The sequence below is a fragment of the Agelaius phoeniceus genome, chromosome 36 (genome assembly GCF_051311805.1).
Source record: "Agelaius phoeniceus isolate bAgePho1 chromosome 36, bAgePho1.hap1, whole genome shotgun sequence".
NCBI lineage: Eukaryota > Metazoa > Chordata > Aves > Passeriformes > Icteridae > Agelaius > Agelaius phoeniceus.
This window is the reverse complement of record NC_135300.1, coordinates 2417354-2440893: the sequence shown is the minus strand read 5'-3', so window position 1 is coordinate 2440893 and position 23540 is coordinate 2417354. Positions and strand designations below refer to the sequence as shown.

The window sequence follows — 23540 nt, the reverse complement described above, 5'->3', positions numbered from 1 at the left end:
TATTTTAACCCAAAAAATGGGGTTTGGAACTGAAAAAAATTGGATATTTTAACCCAAAAAATTGGATATTTTAACCCCAAAAAATTGGGGTTTGAAATTGAAAAACTTGGATATTTTAACCCAAAAATCTCCCTGGGTTGGGCTGGGAGTGACCCATGGGAAGGACAAAGCTGCTCCTCATTTCCTGCCACAGCTGCTCAAAGGTGAGTGAAAATAGTCAAATTTGGGGTTTTAGACCCAAAAAATAGGGGTTTGGAACTGAAAAAATTGGATATTTTAACCTAAAAAAAATTGGATATTTTAACCCAAAAAATTGGGTTGGAATTGGAAAAATTGGATATTTTAACCAAAAAAATTGGGGTTTGGAACTGAAAACAATTGGATATTTTAAACCCAAAAAATTGGATATTTTAACCAAAAAAATTGGGGTTTGGAACTGAAAAAATTGGATATTTTAACCCAAAAAATTGGGCTTTGGAGCTGAAAAAAATTGGATATTTTAACCCAAAAAATTGGATATTTTAACCCAAAAAATTGGGGTTTGGAACTGAAAAAAATTGGATATTTTAACCCAAAAAATTGGAAATTTTAACCCAAAAAATTGGGGTTTGGAACTGAAAAAACTGGGATTTGAAATTGAAAAAATTGGATATTTTAACCCAAAAAATTGGGGTTTGGAACTGAAAAAAATTGGATATTTTAACCAAAAAATTGGATATTTTAACCCAAAAAAATTGGATATTTTAACCCAAAAAAATTGGGGTTTGGAACTGAAAAAATTTGGATATTTTAACCCAAAAAAATTGGATATTTTAACCCAAAAATTGGGGTTTGGAGCCCATAAATCCTCCCTGGTACCTGGGGCTGGACCGGCACGGGCGGCCCATGGCCGGACCCCGCGTCAGGAAGGACAAAGCGGCCGCGCATTTCCTGCCACAGCTGCTCGAGGGTGAGTGAAAACAGCCAAATTTGGGGTTTATAACCCAAAAATTGGGGTTTGGAGCCCATAAATCCCCCTGGTACCTGGGGCTGGACCGGCACGGGCGGCCCATGGCCGGGCCAAGGGTCAGGAAGGACAAAGCGGCCGCGCATTTCCTGCCACAGCTGCTCGAGGGTGAGTGAAAAATGCAAAAATCACGGATTTTAACCCAAAAAATTGGGCTTGGAACTGAAAAAATTGGATATTTTAAGCCCAAAAATTTGGGGTTTGGAACTGAAAAAATTGGATATTTTAACCCAAAAAATTGGATATTTTAACCTAAAAAATTGGGGTTTGGAACTGAAAAATTGGATATTTTAACCCAAAAAATTGGGCTTTGGAACTGGAAAAAAATGGATATTTTAACCCAAAAATTGGATATTTTAACCCAAAAAAATTGGGGCTTGGAACTGAAAAAAATTGGATATTTTAACCCCAAAACATTGGATATTTTAACCCAAAAAAATTGGGGTTTGGAACTGAAAAAAAGTGGATATTTTAACCCAAAAAATTGGATATTTTAACCCCAAAAAATCAGGGTTTGAATCTGGAAAAAATTGGATATTTTAACCCCAAAAATTGGATATTTTAACCCCAAAAAACTGGGGTTTGGAACTGAAAAAAAATTGGTGAAATTTGAAGAATTTGTGGGAATTTTGGTGAAATTTGTGGGAATTTTGGTGACATTTGTGTGAATTTTGTGTGAATTTGTGTGAATTTTGGTGAAATTTGTGCGAATTTTGATGAAATTTGTAGTGAATTTTGGTGAAATTTGTGCAGAATTTGTGCAGAATTTTGGTGGAATTTGTGCGAATTTTAGTGGAATTTGTGTGAATTTGTGTGAATTTTGGTGAAATTTGTGCGAATTTTGTGTGAATTTGTGTGAATTTTGGTGAAATTCGTGCAGAATTTCTGGGCCCTGGGGTCCCCCCCCCCGGCTGTGGGAGGGGCCAGGGTGACCCCGCGGTGACCCCGCGGTGACCCCGCGGTGACCCCGCCCCTCCCCCAGTGGCGCTGTACCGGGAGCCGTCGCTGCACGAGGTCGAGGAGCCCCCGGGGACCCCGCCCCCCCCGGAGACCCCGCCCCCTCCGGAGACCCCGCCCCCGCCGCCCGGTGACCTCTGACCTCTGGGAGCCGCCGCCTCTGTGACCTCTGTGACCTCTGTGACCTCTGACCTCGGAGCCTGCACTGAGACCCCCGGGGGACCAAAAACGGCAAAAAAAAAACAACAAAAAAAAATTGGAAAAGACCCAAAAACTTCTCCGGGAAAATTAAAAAAAAATCAGGAAGAAAATCCCAAAAATTCCACGGAAAAGAATGAAAAAATTCATCGGGAAAAAATCCCAAAATCCATGGAAAAGAATTAAAAAATTCCTCTGGAAAAAAACCCCAAAATCCATGGAAAAGAATGAAAAAATTCCTCGGGAAAAAGACCCCAAAAATCTACAGAAAAAAAACCCGGAAAATAACGAAAAAATTCCTCTGGAAAAAACCCCAAAATCCATGGAAAATAATGAAAAAATTCCTCTGGAAAAAACCCCAAAATCCACGGAAAAGAATGAAAAAATTCCTCAGGAAAAAAAACCCAAAATCCATGGAAAAGAATGAAAAAATTCCTTGGGAAAAAAACCCCAAAAATCCACGGAAAAGAACGAAAAAATTCCTCGGGAAAAAAAACCCCAAAATCCATGGAAAAGAATGAAAAAATTCCTCGGGAAAAAAAACCCCAAAATCCATGGAAAAGAACGAAAAAATCCTCGGGAAAAAAACCCCAAAATCCACGGAAAAGAAGAAAAAAATTCCTCGGGAAAAATCACAAAAATTCATTAAGAATACCCAAAAATCTCTGGGAAAAAAAAAGCCAAAAAAATCCCTCCTGAAAAGTCTCAAAAATCGCTGAAGAAAATCCCAAAAATCCACGGAAAAAAAGCCAAAAATCCACGACAAAAATCCGTAAAATCCACGGAAAAAACACAACAAAAATGCACGGAGAAAACCCCAAAAATCCACGAAGAAAACCCAAAAAAATACCCGAAAAAAACCCCAAAAATTCTTCCTGAAAAATCCCAAAAATTCTTCCCCAAAACCCCCAAAAATCCCCCCCAAAAAAACCCCAAAAAATCCCCAAAAATCCCAAAAAATCCCCAAAAATCCCCCCCGAACCCCTGCACTGAGACCCCCCCGGGGGACCCCAAAATCCCCGAAATTTCCCCAAAATCCCCAAAATTTTCCCCAAAATTCCCCCCCCAAACCCCCCCCGGCCACGTGGGGACCCGAGCCCCCCACAAACCACGCCCCCTTTCACTGACCACGCCCCCAAAGCCGCCCCTCAAAGCCACGCCCCTTTTCTACGACCCCACACTGTGCAAGCCCCGCCCCCTCAGAGCAATAAAGCCCCGCCCCCGTCCTCGGCGAGGCCACGCCCCCTTCCTGTGCATGATTGACACCTCCGCGCGCGGCCTGGCCCCGCCCCCTCAATAAAAACCAGTTTGTACCAGTTCGGACCAGTTTGGGGCTGGGGGGGCAAAATTTGGGGAAAATTTGGGGAATTTTGGGGGAAAATTTGGGGATTTTTGGGGGGAAAATTTGGGGATTGTGGGGGGCAAATTTGGGGATTTTTGGGGGGAAAATTTGGAGAAAATTTGGGGATTTTTGGGGGGAAAATTTGGGGAATTTTGGGGGAAAATTTGGGGAAAATTTGGGGATTTTTTGGGGGGAAAATTTGGGGAAAATTTGGGGAATTTTGGGGGAAAATTTGGGGATTTTTGGGGGGAAAATTTGGGAATTTTTGGGGGGGTTTTTTTGAGTTTTTTTCCTGGTTAAATTTTGGGTCAATTTGGGCCAATTTTGGGTCTGTTTGTGTCAATTTTGGGGTGTTTGGGTCAAATTTGGGGGGTCCTGGGTTCAATTTCCAGGCAATTTTGGGCCGATTTGGGTCAAATTTGGGGGTTTTGAGTCAATTCGGGTCAGTTTTGGTCAATTTTGGGTCAGTTTTGGGTCAATTTTGGGCCAGTTTTGGGTCAATTTTGAGTCAATTCGGGTCAGTTTTGGGCCAGTTTTGGGTCAGTTTTGGGCCAGTTTTGGGTCAGTTTTGGGTGAGTTTTGGGTCAGTTTTGGGTCAGTTTTGGGGGTCAATTTTGGGTCAGTTTTGGGTCAATTTCGGGTCAGTTTTGGGTCAATTTTGGGTCAGTTTTGGGTCAATTTTGGGTCACTTTTGGGTCAATTTTGGGTCAGTTTTGGGGTCAATTTTGGGTCAATTTTGGGTCAGTTTTGGGCCAGTTTTGGGTCAGTTTTGGGTCAGTTTTGGGTCAGTTTTGGGTCAGTTTTGGGTCAGTTTTGGGTCAGTTTTGGGCCAGTTTTGGGTCAGTTTTGGGCCAGTTTTGGGTCAGTTTTGGGTCGGTTTTGGGTCAATTTTGGGTCAGTTTTGGGTCAGTTTTGGCTCAGTTTTGGGTCAATTTTGGGTCAGTTTTGGGTCAATTTTGGGTCAGTTTTGGGTAAATTTTGGGGGTTTTGTGTCCATTCGGGGCCGGGGTCGTTCCCGGGTCAGTTCCGGGCTGGGGGAGGGGCAGCTCGGGGGGGGGAGGGGAAATTCCGCCCCTCCCCCACATCCGGAGCAGGTGCGGCCGCCCCTCCCCCCCCCCATCCCCCCCCCCCCCCATCCCGCCCCTCCCCCATCCCGGCCATGGCCGCGCCGCCGCTCGGAGCCTTCAGCGCCCTCAGCGCCCTCCTCATCCTCCTCATCGTCAGCGTCCTGCCGGAGCCCGGTACCCCCGGACTGAGCCCGAAACCCCCGGAACTCACCCCAAAAACCCCGCCCGAAATCCCCCCCAAAAAACCCCAAAATCCCTCCCGAAAAACCCCAAAAATCCCCCAAAAAACCCCAAAATCCCCCCCAAAAAACCCCAAAATCCCCCCCCAAAAAACCCCAAAATCCACCCCCGGACTGAGCCGAAACCCCCGGAACTCACCCCAAAAATCCCGCCCGAAATCCCCCCCAAAAAACCCCAAAAATCCCCCCCAAAAAACCCCCAAAACCCCTCCCGAAATCCCTCCCAAAAAACCCCAAAAATCCCCCCAAAAAACCCCCAAACCCCCCCCCCAATTCACCCCAAAAACCCCAAAATCCCCCCCCCCCAAAAACCCCAAAATCCCCCCCAAAAAACCCCAAAATCCACCCCCGGACTGAGCCCGAAACCCCCCGGAACTCACCCCAAAAACCCCTCCCGAAATCCCCCCCAAAAAACCCCAAAATCCGCCCCAAAAAACCCCAAAAATCCCCCCCAAAAACCCCAAAATCCCCCCCCAAAAACCCCAAAATCCCTCCCGAAATCCCCCCCAAAAAACCCCAAAAATCCCCCCCAAAAAACCCAAAAATCCCTCCAAAATCCCCCCCAAAAACCCCCAAAAACCCCAAAATCCCCCCCAAAAACCCCCAAAAACCCCAAAATCCCCCCCCAAAAGAACCCAAAATCCCCCCCGGACTGAGCCCGAAACCCCCCGAATTCACCCCAAAAACCCCTCCCAAAATCCCCCCCAAAAACCCCAAAATCCCTCCAAAATCCCCCCAAAAAACCCCGGAATTCACCCCAAAAACCCCTCCCAAAATCCCCCCAAAAAAACCCCCCAAAAAAACCCCGAAATCCCCCCCAAAAAACCCCAAATCCTCCCCAAAAAACCCCAAAAATCTCCCCCAAAATCCTCCCAATTCACCCCAAAACTTCCTGTGTATTCATTAATTATTCATTAATGATTAATTAACGATTAATTAATGATTAATTAACGATTTCCAGGCCATGGTTCGCTGTCCCAGACCCTCCTGGGCCGGTACCCGGGCCGGGGTTCGGCCGGGGTGGGGAGGAATTTTCATTTAAATTATTCAATTTATTGTATTTTATTTGATTTTATGGATTCATTAATGATTAATTAATGATTAATAATTAATTTCCAGGCCACGCCTCCCTCTCCCAGACCCTCCTGGGCCGGTACCGGGCCGGGGTTCGGCCGGGGATGGGAGGAATTTTCATTTAAATTGAATGTATTGTATATAATTATTGTTATTAATCATATTTATTGATTCATTAATGATTAATTAATGATTAATAATTAATTTCCAGGCCATGGTTCGCTCTCCCGGACCCTCCTGGGCCGGTACCGGGCCGGGGTTCGGCCGGGGATGGGGAGGAATTTTCATTTAAATTGAATTTATTGTATTTTATCAATGTCATTAATTAATGTTATATATTAATTAATGATTAATTATTAATTAATAATTAATTTCCAGGCCACGCCTCCCTCTCCCGGACCCTCCTGGGCCGGTACCGGGCCGGGGTTCGGCCGGGATGGGGAGGAATTTTCATTTAAATTGAATGTATTGTATTTGATCAATGTTATTAATCATATTTATTGATTCATTAATGATTAATTAATGATTAATAATTAATTTCCAGGCCACGCCTCCCTGTCCCAGACCCTCCTGGGCCGGTACCGGGCCGGGGATGGGGAGGAATTTTCATTTAAATTGAATGTATTGTATATAATTATTGTTATTAATCATATTTATTGATTAATCAATGATTAATTATTAATTAATAATTAATTTCCAGGCCACGCCTCCCTCTCCCAGACCCTCCTGGCCGGTACCGGGCCGGGGTTCGGCCGGGATGGGGAGGAATTTTCATTTAAATTGAATTTATTGTATTTTATCAATGTCATTAATTAATTGTATATATTAATTAACGATTAATTAATGATTAATTAACATTTTCCAGGCCACGCCTCCCTCTCCCGGACCCTCCTGGGCCGGTACCGGGCCGGGGTTCGGCCATGGGGGGGAGGAATTTTCATTTAAATTGAATGTATTGTGTTTTATCAATGTCATTAATTAATGTTATATATTAATTAATGATTAATTAATGATTAATAATTAATTTCCAGGCCATGGTTCGCTCTCCCAGACCCTCCTGGGCCGGTACCGGGCCGGGGTTCGGCCGGGGGTGGGAAGGAATTTTCATTTAAATTATTCAATTTATTGTATTTTATTTGATTTTATGGATTCATTAATGATTAATTAATGATTAATAATTAATTTCCAGGCCACGCCTCCCTGTCCCAGTCCCTCCTGGGCCGGTACCGGGCCGGGGTTCGGCCGGGGGGTCCCGGGGGGGCCCCGTGTTGGTCACGGTGGGGCTGGAGCTGGCCCAGCTCGTGGGGCTGGTACGGGGAAATTGGGGCAAATTCCGGCAATTTCGGGAAATTCGGGATTTTTGGGGATTTTGGGGATTTTGGGGATTTTTGGGGATTTTTTGGGGCATTTTCGGGCCATTTTGGGGGATTTTGGGAGGGTTTTGGGGAGATATAAAGGGATTTTTGGGGGGATTTTGGGGCATTTTAAAGGGGATTTTGGGGGGAGATTTGGGGCATTTTATGGGGATTTTGGGGCATTTTGGGGATTTTGGGGGGAATTTTGGAGATTTAGGGGAGTTTTGGTGATTTTAGGGGAAATTTGGGGGGATTTTGGGGCATTTTAGGGGCGTTTTGGGGAATTTTAGGGGAATTTAAAGGGATTTTAAAGGGATTTTTGGAGGGATTTTGGGAAGTTTTAAAGGGGATTTTGGGGGGCATTTGGGGATTTTGGGGCATTTTGGGGATTTTATGGGGATTTTGGGAGGAATTTGGGGCATTTTGGGAGGGTTTTTGGGGGATTTAAAGGGATTTTAAAGGGATTTTTGGGGGGATTTTTGGGGGGATTTTGGGACGTTTTAAAGGGGATTTGGGGCAATTTTGGGGCGTTTTTGGGGCATTTTAAAGGGATTTTGGGGCATTTTGGGTATTTTATGGGGATTTTGGGGGGATTTGGGGCATTTATGGGGATTTTACGGGGATTTTGGGGGGAATTTTGGAGATTTAGGGGAAATTTGGGAGGATTTTGGGGAGATTTTGGGGCATTTTATGGGGATTTTGGGAGGGATTTTGGGACATTTTAAAGGGGATTTTGGGGGAGATTGGCGGCGATTTTGGGGAGATTTGGGGCATTTTGGGGACTTTTGGGGAAATTGGGGCCATTTTGGGGGGATTTAAAGGGATTTTAAAGGGGATTTGGGGCAATTTTGGGGCGATTTTGGGGGAAATTTTGGTGATTTTAGGGGAAATTTGGGAGGATTTTGGGGAGATTTGGGGCGATTTTGGGGATTTTTGGGAAAATTTGGGCCATTTTGGGGCATTTTTGGGGGCGTTTTGGGAGGGTTTGGGGGGATTTAAAGGGATTTTAAAGGGATTTTCGGGGGGATTTTGGGGGAAATTTCGGGGGTTTGGGGCATTTTTGGGGAAATTGGGAGAAATTTGGGGCTTTAGGGGCAAATTTTGGGGGGTTTTTTGGGGTTTTTTTGGTTTTTTTTGGGGGGGTTCCAGGTGGGGAAGGGTCAGGGGGGCTCCCAAAAACCCCAAAAACCCCAAAAAACCCAAAAAACCCCAAAAAACCCCAAAATTCCCAATTTTTTTCCCAGGATGAGAAGAACGAGGAGATGACGACGAAAGTTTACCTGAACCTGGTGGGAATTGGGGCAAATCCGGGGGAATTTGGGAAAATCGGGGAAATTGGGGGAATTTGGGGGAAATTGGGGGGAAATTGGGGGAATTTGGGGGAAATTGGGGGAAATTGGGGGGAAATTGGGGGAATTTGGGGGAAATTGGGGAAAATTGGGGGAAATTGGGGGAATTTGGGGGAAATTGGGGGAATTTGGGTTTTCTTGGGGTGAATTTCCAGGAATTTGTGAATTTTTTTTGCTATGAATTTTGGGGTTTTTGGCTGTGAATTTCCAAGAATTTGTGAATTTTTTTGCTGTGAATTTTCAGGAATTTGTGAATTTTTATTTTTCTGTGAATTTCCAGGAATTTGTGTAATTTTTTCCTCTGAATTTTCAGGAATTTGTGGATTTTTTGCTGTGAATTTTGGGTTTTTTTGCTGTGAATTTCCAGGAATTTGCGGATTTATTTTTCCTGTGAATTTTGGGGATTTTTGCTTTGAATTTCCATTAATTTTATTTTATATTTTTTCACCATTCCATCATTTTAATGGAATTTTATTCTATATTTTTTCACCATTCCATCATTTTAATTTCATTTATTTTGTGTCATTCAATAACTTTAATGGAATTTTATTCTATATTATTTTCCCCATTCAATAACTTCAATAGAATTTTATTTTACATTATTTTCCTCATTCCATCATTTCAATGGAATTTTATTTTATATTCAATAATTTTAATGGAATTTTATTCTATATTATTTTCCCCATTCAATAACTTCAATAGAATTTTATTTTATATTATTTTCCCCATTCAGTAACTTCAATGGAATTTTATTTTACATTATTTTCCTCATTCGATAACTTTAATAGAATTTTATTTTATATTATTTTCCTCATTCAATAATTTTAATTTCATTTATTTTATATTATTTTCCCCATTCAATAACTTCAATAGAATTTTATTTTATATTATTTTCCTCATTCAATAATTTCAATGGAATTTTATTTTATTATTTTTTTCCTCATTCAATCATTTTAATTTTGGTTTTTTCTGTGTTTTTTCCCCCCAGAGCTGGCGCGACCCCCGGCTCTGCTGGGAGCCCCTGGAGCACGGGGGGGCGGCGGCGCTGAGGCTGCGGGCAGAGCACATCTGGCTGCCAGATGTGGGGCTGGACAATAAGTCAGGGCATTTCCAGGAATTTCGGGGAATTTGGGGATTTTTGGGATTTTTTGGGGATTTTTTGGGGATTTTTTTGGGATTTTTCTGGGATTTTTTTGATTTTTTGGGGATTTTTTGTGATTTTTTTGTGATTTTTTAGTGATTTTTTAGTGATTTTTTGGTGATTTTTGGGTACATCTGGCTGCCAGATGTGGGGCTGGACAACGAGTGAGGGCACTTCGGGGATTTTGGGAATTTTTGGGATTTTTTGGGGAATTTTTGGGGAATTTTTGGGGATTTTTTGGGATTTTTTGGGGATTTTTTGTGATTTTTTTTTTATTTTTTGGGGATTTTTTTGTGATTTTTGGGTACATCTGGCTGCCAGATGTGGGGCTGGACAACAAGTGAGGGCAATTCGGGGATTTTGGGCATTTTCGGGATTTTTTTGGGATTTTTTTGGATTTTTTTGGGGATTTTTTGTGATTTTGGGGGATTTTGGGGCACATCTGGCTGCCAGATGTGGGGCTGGACAACAAGTCAGGGCAATTTGGGGGTTTTGGGAATTTTGGGGATTTTTTGGGATTTTTTGGGGATTTTTGGGGAATTTTTGGGATTTTTTTGGGATTTTTTTGGGATTTTTTAGTGATTTTTTGTGATTTTTTTTGTGATTTTTTTGTGATTTTTGGGGACATCTGGCTGCCAGATGTGGGGCTGGACAACAAGTCAGGGCACTTCGGGGATTTTGGGAATTTTTGGGATTTTTTGGGGATTTTTTGGGGATTTTTCTGGGATTTTTTTCTATTTTTTTGGGGATTTTTTAGTGATTTTTTTGTGATTTTTGGTGATTTTTTTTTGTGATTTTGGGGGATTTAGGGGCACATCTGGCTGCCAGATGTGGGGCTGGACAACAAGTGAGGGCACTTTGGGGATTTGGGGAATTTTTGGGATTTTCAGGGATTTTTTGGGATTTTTTGGGGTTTTTTTTGGGTTATTTTTGGGGTGTTAATTCCGTTTTTCCCCCCCAGCAACGACGGCGAGTTCGGGGTGGGGATTTTTGGTATTTTGGGGTTTTTTGGGTGTTTTTTTGTGTTTTTCTGGGGTGTTTTTTTGGGGATTTTTTGGGGTGATTTTTTGGGGGTTTTTTGGGCTGGTTTTTTTTGGGGATTTTGGGTTTTTTGGGTTATTTCTGGGGTGTTAATTCCGTTTTTTCCCCCCAGCAACGACGGCGAGTTCGGGCTGGGGATTTTTGGTATTTTGGGGTTTTTGGGGTGGTTTTTTTGGGGATTTTTTGGGGGTTTTTTGGGCTGTTTTTTTGGGGTTTTTTTTTGTTTTTTTGGGTTATTTTTGGGGTGTTAATTCCGTTTTTCCCCCCCAGCAACGACAGCGAGTTTGGGGTATTTTGGCTTTTCTGGGGTGTTTTTTTGGGGATTTTTTTGGGGATTTTTTGGGTGTTTTTTTGCGGTTTTTTGGGCTGGTTTTTTTTGGGGATTTTGGGTTATTTTTGGGTTATTTTTGTGGTGTTAATTTTGATATTTTCCCCCCAGCAACGACGGCGAGTTCGGGGTGTCCCTGGGGGTCCCGGCCATTGTCAGCCCCGACGGCGCCGTCACCTGGAGGCCCCCGGCCCTGTTCCGCAGCCGCTGCCCCATCCGGGTCAGGCCCGCCCCGATTTGGGGCAAATTCCGCCACTTTTGGGAAATTTGGGCAATTTGGGGGAATTTCGGGGATTTTGGGGATTTTTGGGGGATTTTTGGGGGGATTTGGGAGGATTTTTGGGGGGATTTTGGGGATTTTTGGGATTTTTGGGGCTCTGTTTTGTGTTGAATTCCGGGGTTTCTGTGCCCGTTTTTGGGTTGAATTCTGGGGTTTTTTGTGGCTGGTTTTTGGTTGAATTCTGGGATTTTTTGGGCTCTGTTTTGTGTTGAATTCTGGGGTTTTCCGTGCCCGGTTTTGTGTTGAATTCTGGGGTTTTCCATGGTTGGTTTTGGGTTGAATTCCGGGGTTTTTTTGGGCTCTGTTTGTGTTGAATTCTGGGTTTTTTCATGGCTGGTTTTGGGCTGAATTCTGGGATTTTCCATGCCTGGTTTTGGGTTGATTTCTGGGATTTTCCGTGCCCGGTTTTGTGTTGAATTCTGGGATTTTCCGTGCCCGTTTTTGGGGTGAATTCCGGGGTTTTCTGTGCCCGTTTTTGGGTTGAATTCTGGATTTTTTTGGCTCAGTTTTGGGGTGAATTCTGGGTTTTTTTGGGGCTCTGTTTTGGGTTAAATTCCGGGGTTTTCCATACCCGGTTTTGGGTTGAATTCCGGGCTTTTCAGCGCCCGTTTTTGGGTTGAATTCCGGGGTTTTCCATGCCCGTTTTTGGGTTGAATTCCGGGGTTTTCTGTGCCCGGTTTTGGGGTGAATTCTGGGATTTTTTTGGGGCTCTGTTTTGTGTTGAATTCCGGGCTTTTCCGTGCCCGGTTTTGGGTGAATTCTGGTATTTTTTTGGGCTCTGTTTGTGTTGAATTCCGGGGTTTCTGTGCCCGGTTTTGGGGTGAATTCTGGGATTTTTCGTGCCTGTTTTTGTGTTGAATTCCGTGCTTTTCCCTGCCCGTTTTGGGCTGAATTCTGGTATATTTTGGGCTCTGTTTTGTGTTGAATTCCAGGGTTTTCCATGGTTGGTTTTGGGGTGAATTCCATGCTTTTCCGTGCCCGTTTTTGGGCTGAATCCCATCGATTTTGGCCCCGCAGGTTTCCCATTTCCCCTTCGATTGGCAGAACTGCTCCCTCAATTTCCGCTCGGGCTCCTACGGCCCCGCGGAGCTGAGGCTGCGGCCGGGGGGCCCGGGGGGGCCCTGGGGGGCGCAGGTGGCGCTGCCCCCCGACTTCCAGGGTGAGCGCTGGGGACAAAGGAGGCGAATTCGGGGCACTTCGGGGATTGGGGGATTTTATTGGGATTTTTTGGGATTTTTTTGGGATTTTTTGGGATTTTTTTGGGGATTTTTTGGGATTTTTTTGGGGATTTTTTGGGGATTTTTTGGGAATTTTTTTGGATTTTTTAAAGGTTTTTTTTTTAGATTTTTTGGGGATTTTTTTGGAGGGGGGTTGAGGATTTTTTAATTATTTTTTGGGATTTTTTGGGATTTTTTTTGGGATTTTTTTGGGATTTTTTGGGAATTTTTTTGGATTTTTTAAAGTTTTTTTTTAGATTTTTTGGGGATTTTTTTGGGGGGGGGGTTGAGGATTTTTTTATTATTTTTTGGGATTTTTCGGGATTTTTTGGGATTTTTTTTGGATTTTTTAAAGTTTTTTTTTAGATTTTTTGGGGATTTTTTTGGGGGGGGGGTTGAGGATTTTTTTATTATTTTTTGGGATTTTTTTTGGGATTTTCTGGGGATTTTTTGGGATTTTTTTTGATTTTTAAAAGTTTTTTTTTAGATTTTTTTTGGGTTTTTTGGGGGGGGGTTTGAGGATTTTTTTTATTATTTTTTGGGATTTTTTGGGATTTTTTTGGGATTTTTTGGGGATTTTTTGGGGATTTTTTTGGATTTTTTAAAGGTTTTTTTTTAGATTTTTTGGGGATTTTTTTTGGGGGGGTTGAGGATTTTTTTATTAATTTTTGGGATTTTTTGGGATTTTTGGGGATTTTTTGGGGATTTTTTGGGAATTTTTTTGGATTTTTTTAAGTTTTTTTTTAGATTTTTTGGGGATTTTTGGGGGGGTTTGGGGATTTTTTTATTTATTATTTTAGGGGATTTTTGGAGGATTTTCTGGGATTTTTTAAATTTTTTGGGGATTTTTTGGGAATTTTTTTGGATTTTTTTAAGATTTTTTTTAGATTTTTTGGGGGTTTTTTTTTGGAGGGGGGTTGGGGATTTTTTTTATTATTTTTAGGGGGTTTTTTGGAGGATTTTCTGGGATTTTTTAAATTTTTTAGGGGTTTTTTTGGGGAATTTTTTGATTGTTAAAGGTTTTTTGGGGGGATTTTTGTGGGTTTTTTTTTGGGGAGGGGTTGGGGATTTTTATTATTATTTTTAGGGGATTTTTGGAGGATTTTCTGGGGTTTTTTAATTTTTTAGGGATTTTTTAGGGATTTTTTTTATTTTTAAAGGGGTTTTTTTATTTTTCTTTTAGATTTTTGTGGTATTTTTTTCGGGATTTTTTTCGGGATTTTTCGGGATTTTTAAAGGATTTTGGGGGAATTTTTTCGGGATTTTTGGGTGGGATTTTTTGGGGATTTTTAGGGGATTTTTTAAAGGGATTTTGGGGGGATTTTTAGGGGATTTTTGGGTGGGATTTTTGGGTGGGATTTTTGGGTGGGATTTTTAGGGGTTTTTTGGGGATTTTTAAAGGATTTTTTTGGGATTTATTTATATTTTTTATATCTTTTTTGTGGGATTTTTTGGGGGGATTTTTTGAGGACATTTTTTTTTATTTTTGGGTGGGATTTTTAAAGTGATTTTTTAGGAATATTTTGGTGGGATATTTTAGAAATTTTTTAGGGATTTTTAAAATTTTTTTTGGTGAGATTTATGCGATTTTCTTTTTATTATTTTTGGGGGATTTTTGGTTTTTTTTTTAGGGATTTTTTGCGGGGTTCTTTTGTTATTTTTGGCATTTCCAGGTGAATTTTTTGGGGTGTCTCACCTGTCCCCCCCCAGAGAACGCCAATGGACCCTGGTTCACACCTGGGGCTCACCTGGGCCTCACCTGGGCCTCACCTGGGCCTCACCTGGTCTATTTTTAGCCGGATTTTTTTGGGTTTTTTTTCATCTTTTTGGGGATTTTTGGGGTTCCCAGGTGTGTCTGGGGTGGATTTTTGGGGTAACTCACCTGTCCCCCCCCCCAGAGAACGGCCAATGGACCCTGGTTCACCTGGGCCTCACCTGGGCCTCACCTGGGCCTCACCTGGTCTATTTTGAGCCGGATTTTTTGGGTTTGTTTTCATCTTTTTGGGGATTTTGGGGTTCCCAGGTGTGTCTGGGATGGATTTTGGGGGTTCCCAGGTAACTCACCTGTGTCCCCCCCCCCCAGAGAACGGCCAATGGACCCTGGTTCACACCTTGGGCCTCACCTGGGGCTCACCTGGTCTATTTTGAGACGGATTTTTTGGGTTTGTTTTCATCTTTTTGGGGATTTTTGGGTTCCCAGGTGAGTCTGGGGTGGATTTTTGGGGTAACTCACCTGTCCCCCCCCCCCAGAGAACGGCCAATGGACCCTGGGGCTCACCTGGGCCTCACCTGGGGCTCACCTGGGCCTCACCTGGTCTATTTTGAGCCGGATTTTTTGGTGTTTTTTTCATCTTTTTGGGGATTTTGGGGGTTCCCAGGTGAGTCTGGGGTGGATTTTTGGGGTAACTCACCTGTCCCCCCCAGAGAACGGCCAATGGACCCTGGTTCACCGCTCGGGGGGCACCTGGGGCCCTCCGGGCTCACCTGTGGGCGTCTCCTTCCACCTGGTGCTGCAGCGGAAGCCGCTCTTCTACCTGGCCACGGTGCTGGTGCCGTGCGTGCTGATCACGCTGCTGGCCGTGGGCGTCTTCCACCTGCCCCCCGACGCAGGTGAGCGCACCTGGCACAGCTGGGATACACCTGGGTATGGCTGGGAAACACCTGGGTACAGCTGGGATACACCTGGGTACGGTTAGATACACCTGGGCACAGCTGGATACACCTGGGCACAGCTGGGACACACCTGGGTACAGCTGGAGAAACCTGGGTACAGCTGGATACACCTGGGTACACCTGGAGTTACCTGGGATACACCTGGGCACAGCTGGGACACACCTGTGCACAGCTGGGACACACCTGGGCACAGCTGGGATACATCTGGGTACGGTTAGATATACCTGGGTATGGTTAGATACACCTGGGACACAGCTGGGCACAGCTGGAGAAACCTGGGTACACCTCGGCACAGCTGGAGAAACCTGGGACACACCTGGAGAAACCTGGGACACACCTGGGTACAGTCAGACATACCTGGAGTTACCTGAGACACACCTGGGCACAGCTGGAGTTACCTGGGTATACCTGGGGAAACCTGAGACACACCTGGGCACAGCTGGAGAAACCTGGGACACACCTGGGCACACCTGTCCCTGTCTCACCTGTGCTGTTACCTGTCCCTTACCTGTCCCTCACCTGTCCAGGTGAGAAGATGTCGCTGTCGCTGTCCCTTACCTGTGCCATTACCTGTCCCTTACCTGTCCCTGTCTCACCTGTCCCTCACCTGTCCCTCACCTGTCCCTTACCTGTCCCTTACCTGCCCAGGTGAGAAGATGTCTCTGTCCCTGTCTCACCTGTGTCATTACCTGTCTGTTACCTGTCCCTGTCCCTGTCTCACCTGTTGCTCACCTGTCCCTTACCTGCCCAGGTGAGAAGATGTCGCTGTCCCTGTGCCTCACCTGTGCCATTACCTGTCTGTTACCTGTCCATTACCTGCCCAGGTGTTCTCACCTGTCCCTCACCTGTCCCTCACCTGCCCAGGTGAGAAGATGTCCCTGTCGCTGTCTCACCTGTGCCATTACCTGTCTGTTACCTGCCCAGGTGAGAAGATGTCGCTGTCCCTGTCCCTTACCTGTCCCTGTCTCACCTGTCCCTCACCTGTCGCTCACCTGCCCAGGTGAGAAGATGTCCCTGTCCCTGTCTCACCTGTGCCATTACCTGTCCCTCACCTGTCCAGGTGTTCTCACCTGTCCCTCACCTGTCCCTGTCCAGGTGTTCTCACCTGTCCCTGTCCCTCACCTGTCCCTTACCTGCCCAGGTGAGAAGATGTCACTGTCGCTGTCTCACCTGTGTCATTACCTGTCCCTTACCTGTCCCTGTCTCACCTGTCCCTCACCTGTCCCTCACCTGCCCAGGTGAGAAGATGTCGCTGTCGCTGTCCCTCACCTGTCCCTTACCTGTCCCTGTCTCACCTGTCCCTCACCTGCCCAGGTGTTCTCACCTGTCCGTTACCTGTCCAGGTGAGAAGATGTCCCTCTCCCTGTCTCACCTGTCCCTCACCTGTCCAGGTGAGAAGATGTCCCTGTCGCTGTTCGCGCTGCTGACGCTCACCTGTGCCATTACCTGTCCCTCACCTGTGCCATTACCTGTCTGTTACCTGTCCCTGTCCCTGTCTCACCTGTGCCGTTACCTGTCCCTCACCTGCCCAGGTGAGAAGATGTCGCTGTCGCTGTTCGCGCTGCTGACGCTCACCGTGTTCCTGCTCCTATTGGCTGACAAGGTCCCGGCCACGTCGCTCCAGGTGCCCCTGATTGGCCGATACCTGACGGGGACCCTGGTGCTGCTCACCTTGGTGGTGGCGCTGAGCGTGGGCGTGCTCAACCTGCACCACCGCTCACCTGGCACGCACGGGATGCCCACCTGGGCACGGCAGGTGAGGGCACACCTGGGACAGGTGAAAATGCAAAAATTCTGGGGGAAAAACTCCAAAAATGGGCAAAAATCCAGCCCAAAATTCACCTGGGCACAGATCAACCTGCACCACCGCTCACCTGGCACGCACAGGATGCCCACCTGGGCTCGGCAGGTGAGGGCACACCTGGGGGAACCCAAAAATGCAAAAATCCGGGAAAAAACTCCAAAAATGGGAAAAATCCAGCCCAAAATTCACCTGGGCCACACCTGGGCAAAGATCAACCTGCACAACCTGGCACGCACGGGATGCCCACCTGGGCTCGGCAGGTGAGGCCACACCTGGGGGAACCCGAAAATGCAAAAATTCTGGGGAAAAAACTCCAAAAAATGGGAAAAATCCAGCCCAAAATTCACCTGGGCACACCTGGGCAAAGATGAACCTGGAACCCATGGGATGCCACCTGGGCTCAGCAGGTGAGGCACACCTGGGGGAACCCAAAAATGCAAAAATTCTGGGGAAAAAACTCCAAAAAATGGGAAAAAATGGGCAAAAATAGCAAAAAAATCCCCAAAAACAGGGGGAAAATCCAGCCCAAAACTGATTTGGCACCCATGGCGTGCCCACCTGGGCACAGCAGGTGAGGGCACACCTGGGGGAACCCGAAAAATGCAAAAATTCTGGGGAAAAACTCAAAAAAATGGGCAAAAATGGCAAAAAAATCCCAAAAAAGGGGGAAATTCAGCCCAAAACTCATTTGGCACCCACGGTGTGGCCAGGTGTGCACGGCAGGTGAGGGCGCACCTGGGACAGGTGAAAATGCAAAAATCCCGGGGGAAAAACTCCAAAAAATGGACAAAAATGGGCAAAAAAATCCCAAAAAAAGAGGGAAAATCCAGCCCAAAATTCACCTGGGCACACCTGGGCACAGATCAACCTGGCACCCATGGGATGCCCACCTGGGCTCGGCAGGTGAGGCACACCTGGACAGGTGAAAATGCAAAAATCCCGGGGGAAAAACTCCAAAAAATGGACAAAAATGGGCAAAAATGGGCAAAAAAATTCCAAAAAAAATGGAAAAATCCAGCCAAAATTCACCTGGGCACACCTGGCACAGATCAACCTGCACACACAACATGCCCACCTGGTGAGGGTGCACCTGGGACAGGTGAAAATGCAAAAATCCCGGGGAAAAAACTCCAAAAAATGGGACAAAATCCAGCCCAAAAGGCACGGCAGGTGAGGGCGCATCTGGGACAGGTGAAAATGCAAAAATTCCGGGAAAAACTCCAAAAAATGGGCAAAAATGGCCAAAAATAGCAAAAAATGAGCCCAAAACTCACCTGGGCGCACCTGGCCCGCCCCCCGATGGGTCCCAGGTGAATTTTGGGGTTTTCAGGTGAATTTTTGGGATTTTCCGATAAATTTTGGGGTTTTTCAGGTGATTTTTGGGGTTTTTCCAGTGAATTTTGGGGTTTTCCGGTGAATTTTGGGTTTTTCAGGTGGATTTTGGGGTTTTCCAGGTGATTTTTGGTTTTCAGGTGAATTTTGGGTTTTTCCGGTGAATTTTGGGGTTTTTCAGGTGAATTTTGGGGTTTTCCGGTGAATTTTGGGTTTTTCAGGTGAATTTTGGGGTTTTCCAGGTGAATTTTGGGGTTTTCCGATGAATTTTGGGGTTTTTCGGGTGGATTTCGGGGTTTTTCGGGTGAATTTCGGGGTTTTCCAGGTGAATTTTGGGGTTTTTCGGGTGAATTTTGGGGTTTTCAGGTGAATTTCGGGGTTTTTCAGGTGAATTTTGGGGTTTTTCAGGTGGATTTTGGGGTTTTCCGATGAATTTTGGGGTTTTTCGGTTGAATTTCGGGGTTTTCTCACCTGTCCCCTCCCCCCCCCCAGGTGTTCCTCCAGCGCCTCCCCCCCCTCCTCGGCCTCCGCCCCTCCCCCCTCCCGTGTCCCGCCCCTTTTAGCCCCGCCCCCGTTTTAGCCCCGCCCCCTCGCGCCTCTGACGCGTATTTCCTGCGCCGCCCCTCCCCCCCCGGCCCCGCCCTCCTCGGGGCGGCCCCAAAAGCGGCGGAATTGGCCCCAAAATCGGCGGAATTGGCCCCGAAATTGGCGCCGGAGCTGCGCGAGGCCGCGGCCGCCGCTGCCGCCATCGCGAGGAGCCTCCGGGAGAGGGAGAGGAGGAGACAGGTGAGGGCACCTGAGTACAGGTGAGGGCACCTGGGGGCAAATGGGGACAGGTGAGGGCACCTGGGGGCAAATGGGGGCACCTGGGCGCACCTGGGGACACCTGGGGACACCTGAGGGCACCTGGGGGCACCCAAAACACACCTGAGGGAGAGGAGGAGACAGGTGAGGGCACCTGGGGACACACCTGGGGACATCTGGGACATCTGGGGCACCCAAAACACACCTGGGCACACCTGGGACACACCTGGGGACACCTGGGCACAGGTGAGGGCACCTGGGGCACACCTGGGGGCACCCAAACCACACCTGGACACATCTGGGTACAGGTGAGGGCACCTGGGGACATCTGGGGGCACCTGGGGGCACCTGAAACACACCTGGGCACACCTGGGCACAGGTGAGGGCACCTGGGATACACCTGGAGTTACCTGGGACACACCTGGGGCACCCAAAACACACCTGGGCACACCTGGGCACACCTGGGGCACACCTGGGCACAGGTGAGGGCACCTGGGGGCACCTGGAGGGGTGGGGATACACCTGGGCACACCTGGATACATTTCCCCCCCCCCCCCATTTTTCGCCTGATTTTCTCCCTTTTTTTGTGTTTTCCCCCATTTTTTCCCACATTTTCCCCCTTTTTCCTGATTTCCCATTTTTCCCCATTATTTCCCCATTTTTCCCAATATTCCCCTTTTTAGTTTGGGGTTTATTTTCCCATTTTCCCCATTCTTTTCCCATTTTGTCCCATTTTTCCCCATTTCCGCCCTATTTTTTGACCAATTTTCCCCTCTTTTTGTTTTTTCCCCTTTCCCCCAATTTTTCCCCATTTTTTCCCCAATTTTTCCCCATTTTTCACACGATTTTCTCCTTTTTTTTTTTTTTTGTTTTTTTTCCCCTTTCCCCCATTTTTTCCCCATTTTTCGCCCGATTTTCTCCTTTTTTTTTTTGTTTTTTCCCGTTTTTTCCCAATTTCTCGTTTTTTCTCCCCATTTCAGGCTCAGGACGAGTGGCGGGCGCTGGCCATGGCCGTGGACAGGCTCTGCCCATTTTCCCCATTTTTCCCCATTTTTTCCCCATTTTTCGCCCGATTTTCTCCGGGTTTTTTTGTTTTTTCCCGTTTTTTCCCAATTTCTGGGTTTTTCTCCCCGTTTCAGGCTCAGGACGAGTGGCGGGCGCTGGCCATGGCTGTGGACAGGCTCTGCCCATTTTTCCCCATTTTTCCCCATTTTTTCCCCATTTTTCGCCCGATTTTCTCCATTTTTTTTTTGTTTTTTCCCGTTTTTTCCCAATTTCTCATTTTTTCTCCCCGTTTCAGGCTCAGGACGAGTGGCGGGCGCTGGCCATGGCCGTGGACAGGCTCTGCCCATTTTTCCCCATTTTTTCCCCATTTTTCGCCCGATTTTCTCCGGGTTTTTTTTGGTTTTTTCCCGTTTTTTCCCAAATTCTCGTTTTTTCTCCCCATTTCAGGCTCAGGACGAGTGGCGGGCGCTGGCCATGGCCGTGGACAGGCTCTGCCCATTTTTCCCCATTTTTTCCCCATTTTTCGCCCGATTTTCTCCGGGTTTTTTTTGGTTTTTTCCCGTTTTTTCCCAAATTCTCGTTTTTTCTCCCCATTTCAGGCTCAGGACGAGTGGCAGGCGCTGGCCATGGCTTTGGACAGGCTCTGCCCATTTTTCCCCATTTTTCCCCATTTTTTGCCCGATTTTCTCCATTTTTTTTTTGTTTTTTCCCGTTTTTTCCCAATTTCTGGGTTTTTCTCCCCATTTCAGGCTCAGGATGAGTGGCGGGCGCTGGCCATGGCCGTGGACAGGCTCTGCCTCTGGGCGCTGCTGGTGCTCACCGGGGGCTGCGCGCTGGGCACCGGCTTGGACGCGGCGCTGCACCGGCCCCCAGACACCCCCTTCCCGTGACCCAAAATCCCCCAAATTCACCCCAAAAATATCCCCAAAATGTCCTGGAAATAGCCACAAAATATCCGGAAAACAGCCCAGAAATAGCCCCCAAAAAACCCCCCAAAAATATCCTGAAAATATCCCCCAAAATATCCCAAAAATGTCCTGGAAATAATCCAGTAATATCCCAAAAATATCCCTAAAATAACCCCCCCAAAAATCCCAAAATTATCCCTAAAAATATCCTGAAAATTATCCCTAAAAATATCCTGAAAATAACCCAGAAATATCCCCAAAAATATCCCTAAAATAACCCCCCCAAAAATCCCAAAATTATCCCCCAAAATATCCTGAAAATAACCCAGAAATATCCCAAAAATATCCTAAAAATAACCCTGAAAATATCCCAGAAATATATCCAAAATTATCCCTAAAATAACCCCCCCAAAAATCCCAAAATTGTCCCCAAAAATATCCTGGAAATAATCCAGTAATATCCCAAAAATATCCCTAAAATAACCCCCCCAAAATCCCAAAATTATCCCTAAAAATATCCTGAAAATAACCCAAAAAGTATCCTGAAAATAACCCAGAAATATCCCCAAAAATATCCCTAAAATAACCCCCAAAAATCCCAAAGTTGTCCCCAAAAATATCCTGAAAATAACTCAGAAATATCCCCCCAAAATATCCCAAAATTAACCCAAATTAATGGCAAAATTAACCCAAAATATCCTAAAAATATTACGAAAACAATTCCAAAAATATCCCCAAAATAGCCCCTAAAAATCCCCCAAAAAATTTAAAAATTACCCCCAAAATTTCCCCAAAATAACCCCAAAAATACCCCCAAAATATCCTAAAAATATCCCAAAAACCACCCCGAATTTGGTGGGTCCTGATCCCCTTTTTACAGAAAATCCCCAAATTTGGGGATCCAGATCCAAATCGCCCCAAATTTCCCCCAAATTCCCACACCAGGACCCCCAAAACCCTCCCAGGACCCCCCCCCCCCAGTTCCTCCCGGGATCCCCCAAAATTCCCCAAAATCTTTGTGGGATCCCCCCAAAAAAATCCCAAATAAATCCTGAACCCCAAAAGAGTCACGTGGTTTATTGGGGGATAAATCCCAGAATCCTTCGCGCGTTTGGGGGGGATAAATCCCAGAATCCTTCGCGAATTTCGGGGGAATAAATCCCAGAATCCTCGGCGTGTTTGGGGGGCATAAATCCCAGAATCCTTCGCGAATTTCGGGGGGATAAATCCCAGAAACCTTCGCGTGTTTTGGGGGGATAAATCCCAGAATCCTCCGCGTTTTTTGGGGGTACAAATCCCAGAATCCTCCGCGTGTTTGGGGGGCATAAATCCCAGAATCCTTCGCGAATTTCGGGGGGATAAATCCCAGAAACCTCCGCGAATTTCGGGGGAATAAATCCCAGAAACCTTCGTGCGTTTGGGGGGGATAAATCCAATGATCCTCCGCGAATTTCGGGGGGATAAATCCCAATAACCTCCGCACGTTTGGGGGGAAGAAATCCCGAGGTCCTTCGCGAATTTCGGGGGGAGAAATCCCAGAAACCTTCGCGCGTTTGGGGGGGGTATAAATCCCATGATCCTCCGCGAATTTTGGGGGGCATAAATCCCAGAATCCTCCGCGTGTTTTGGGGGCGAAAAATCCCAGAATCCTTCGCGCGTTTGGGGGGATAAATCCCGAGGTCCTTCGCGAATTTCGGGGGGATAAATCCCAGAAACCTTCGCGAATTTCGGGGGGATAAATCCCAGAATCCTAAGCGTTTTTAAGGGGGATAAATCCCAGAAACCTTCGCGAATTTTGGGGGGATAAATTCCAGACTCCTTCGCGTGTTTAAGGGCGATAAATCCCAGAAACCTTCGCGAATTTCGGGGGAATAAATCCCAGAATCCTCCGCGTGTATGGGGGGGATAAATCCCAGAATCCTCCGCGTGTTTGGGGGGATAAATCCCAGAATCCTTCGCGAATTTCGGGGGGATAAATCCCAGAATCTTCTGCGCGTTTGGGGGGGATAAATCCCAGAATCCTCCGCGTGTTTGGGGGGGATAAATCCCAGAATCCTTCGCGATTTTCGGGGGGATAAATCCCAGAAACCTTCGCGAATTTCGGGGGGATAAATCCCAGAATCCTCCGCGTGTTTGGGGGGGATAAATCCCAGAATCCTTCGCGATTTTCGGGGGGATAAATCCCAGAAACCTCCGCGCGTTTGGGGGTATAAATCCCATGGTCCTTCGCGAATTTCGGGGGTATAAATCCCATGGTCCTTCGCGAATTTCGGGGGCATAAATCCCAGAATCCTCCGCGTTTTTTGGGGGGGATAAATCCCAGAACCCTTCGCGTGTTTTGGGGGCATAAATCCCAGAATCCTTCGCGAATTTCGGGGGGATAAATCCCAGAATCCTCCGCGTGTTTTGGGGGGCATAAA

General features: G+C 46.2%; 1 protein-coding gene and 1 long non-coding RNA gene across 2 annotated transcripts; both read left to right on the top strand.

The window, feature by feature from the left end:
* Nucleotides 1-960: 960 nt before the first annotated feature.
* Nucleotides 961-3487, top strand: LOC143696546 (uncharacterized). The gene is made up of 2 exons (XR_013185963.1): nucleotides 961-1114; nucleotides 1989-3487. It is a non-coding gene; the product is annotated as an uncharacterized LOC143696546 (long non-coding RNA).
* A 3591-nt stretch (nucleotides 3488-7078) lies between these two features.
* On the top strand, nucleotides 7079-22301 carry CHRNB1 (cholinergic receptor nicotinic beta 1 subunit). The gene is made up of 9 exons (XM_077192930.1): nucleotides 7079-7193; nucleotides 8483-8527; nucleotides 9576-9685; nucleotides 11209-11317; nucleotides 12395-12536; nucleotides 15019-15204; nucleotides 16800-17023; nucleotides 18896-19189; nucleotides 20962-22301. Exons 2-9 carry the CDS (start codon nucleotides 8501-8503, stop codon nucleotides 21100-21102), a joined length of 1233 nt encoding a protein of 410 aa, XP_077049045.1. The 5' UTR covers nucleotides 7079-7193; nucleotides 8483-8500; the 3' UTR covers nucleotides 21103-22301.
* The last annotated feature ends 1239 nt before the right edge of the window (nucleotides 22302-23540 follow it).

Excerpts from the sequence above, each read along its gene's own strand:
- CHRNB1 (XM_077192930.1), top strand. The coding sequence starts at position 8,501 with ATGACGACGAAAGTTTACCTGAACCTG. Across the intron at positions 11,318-12,394 it reads GCAGCCGCTGCCCCATCCGG|GTTTCCCATTTCCCCTTCGA; the intron begins GTCAGGCCCGCC and ends TTGGCCCCGCAG. Across the intron at positions 17,024-18,895 it reads TGCCCACCTGGGCACGGCAG|GTGTTCCTCCAGCGCCTCCC; the intron begins GTGAGGGCACAC and ends CCCCCCCCCCAG.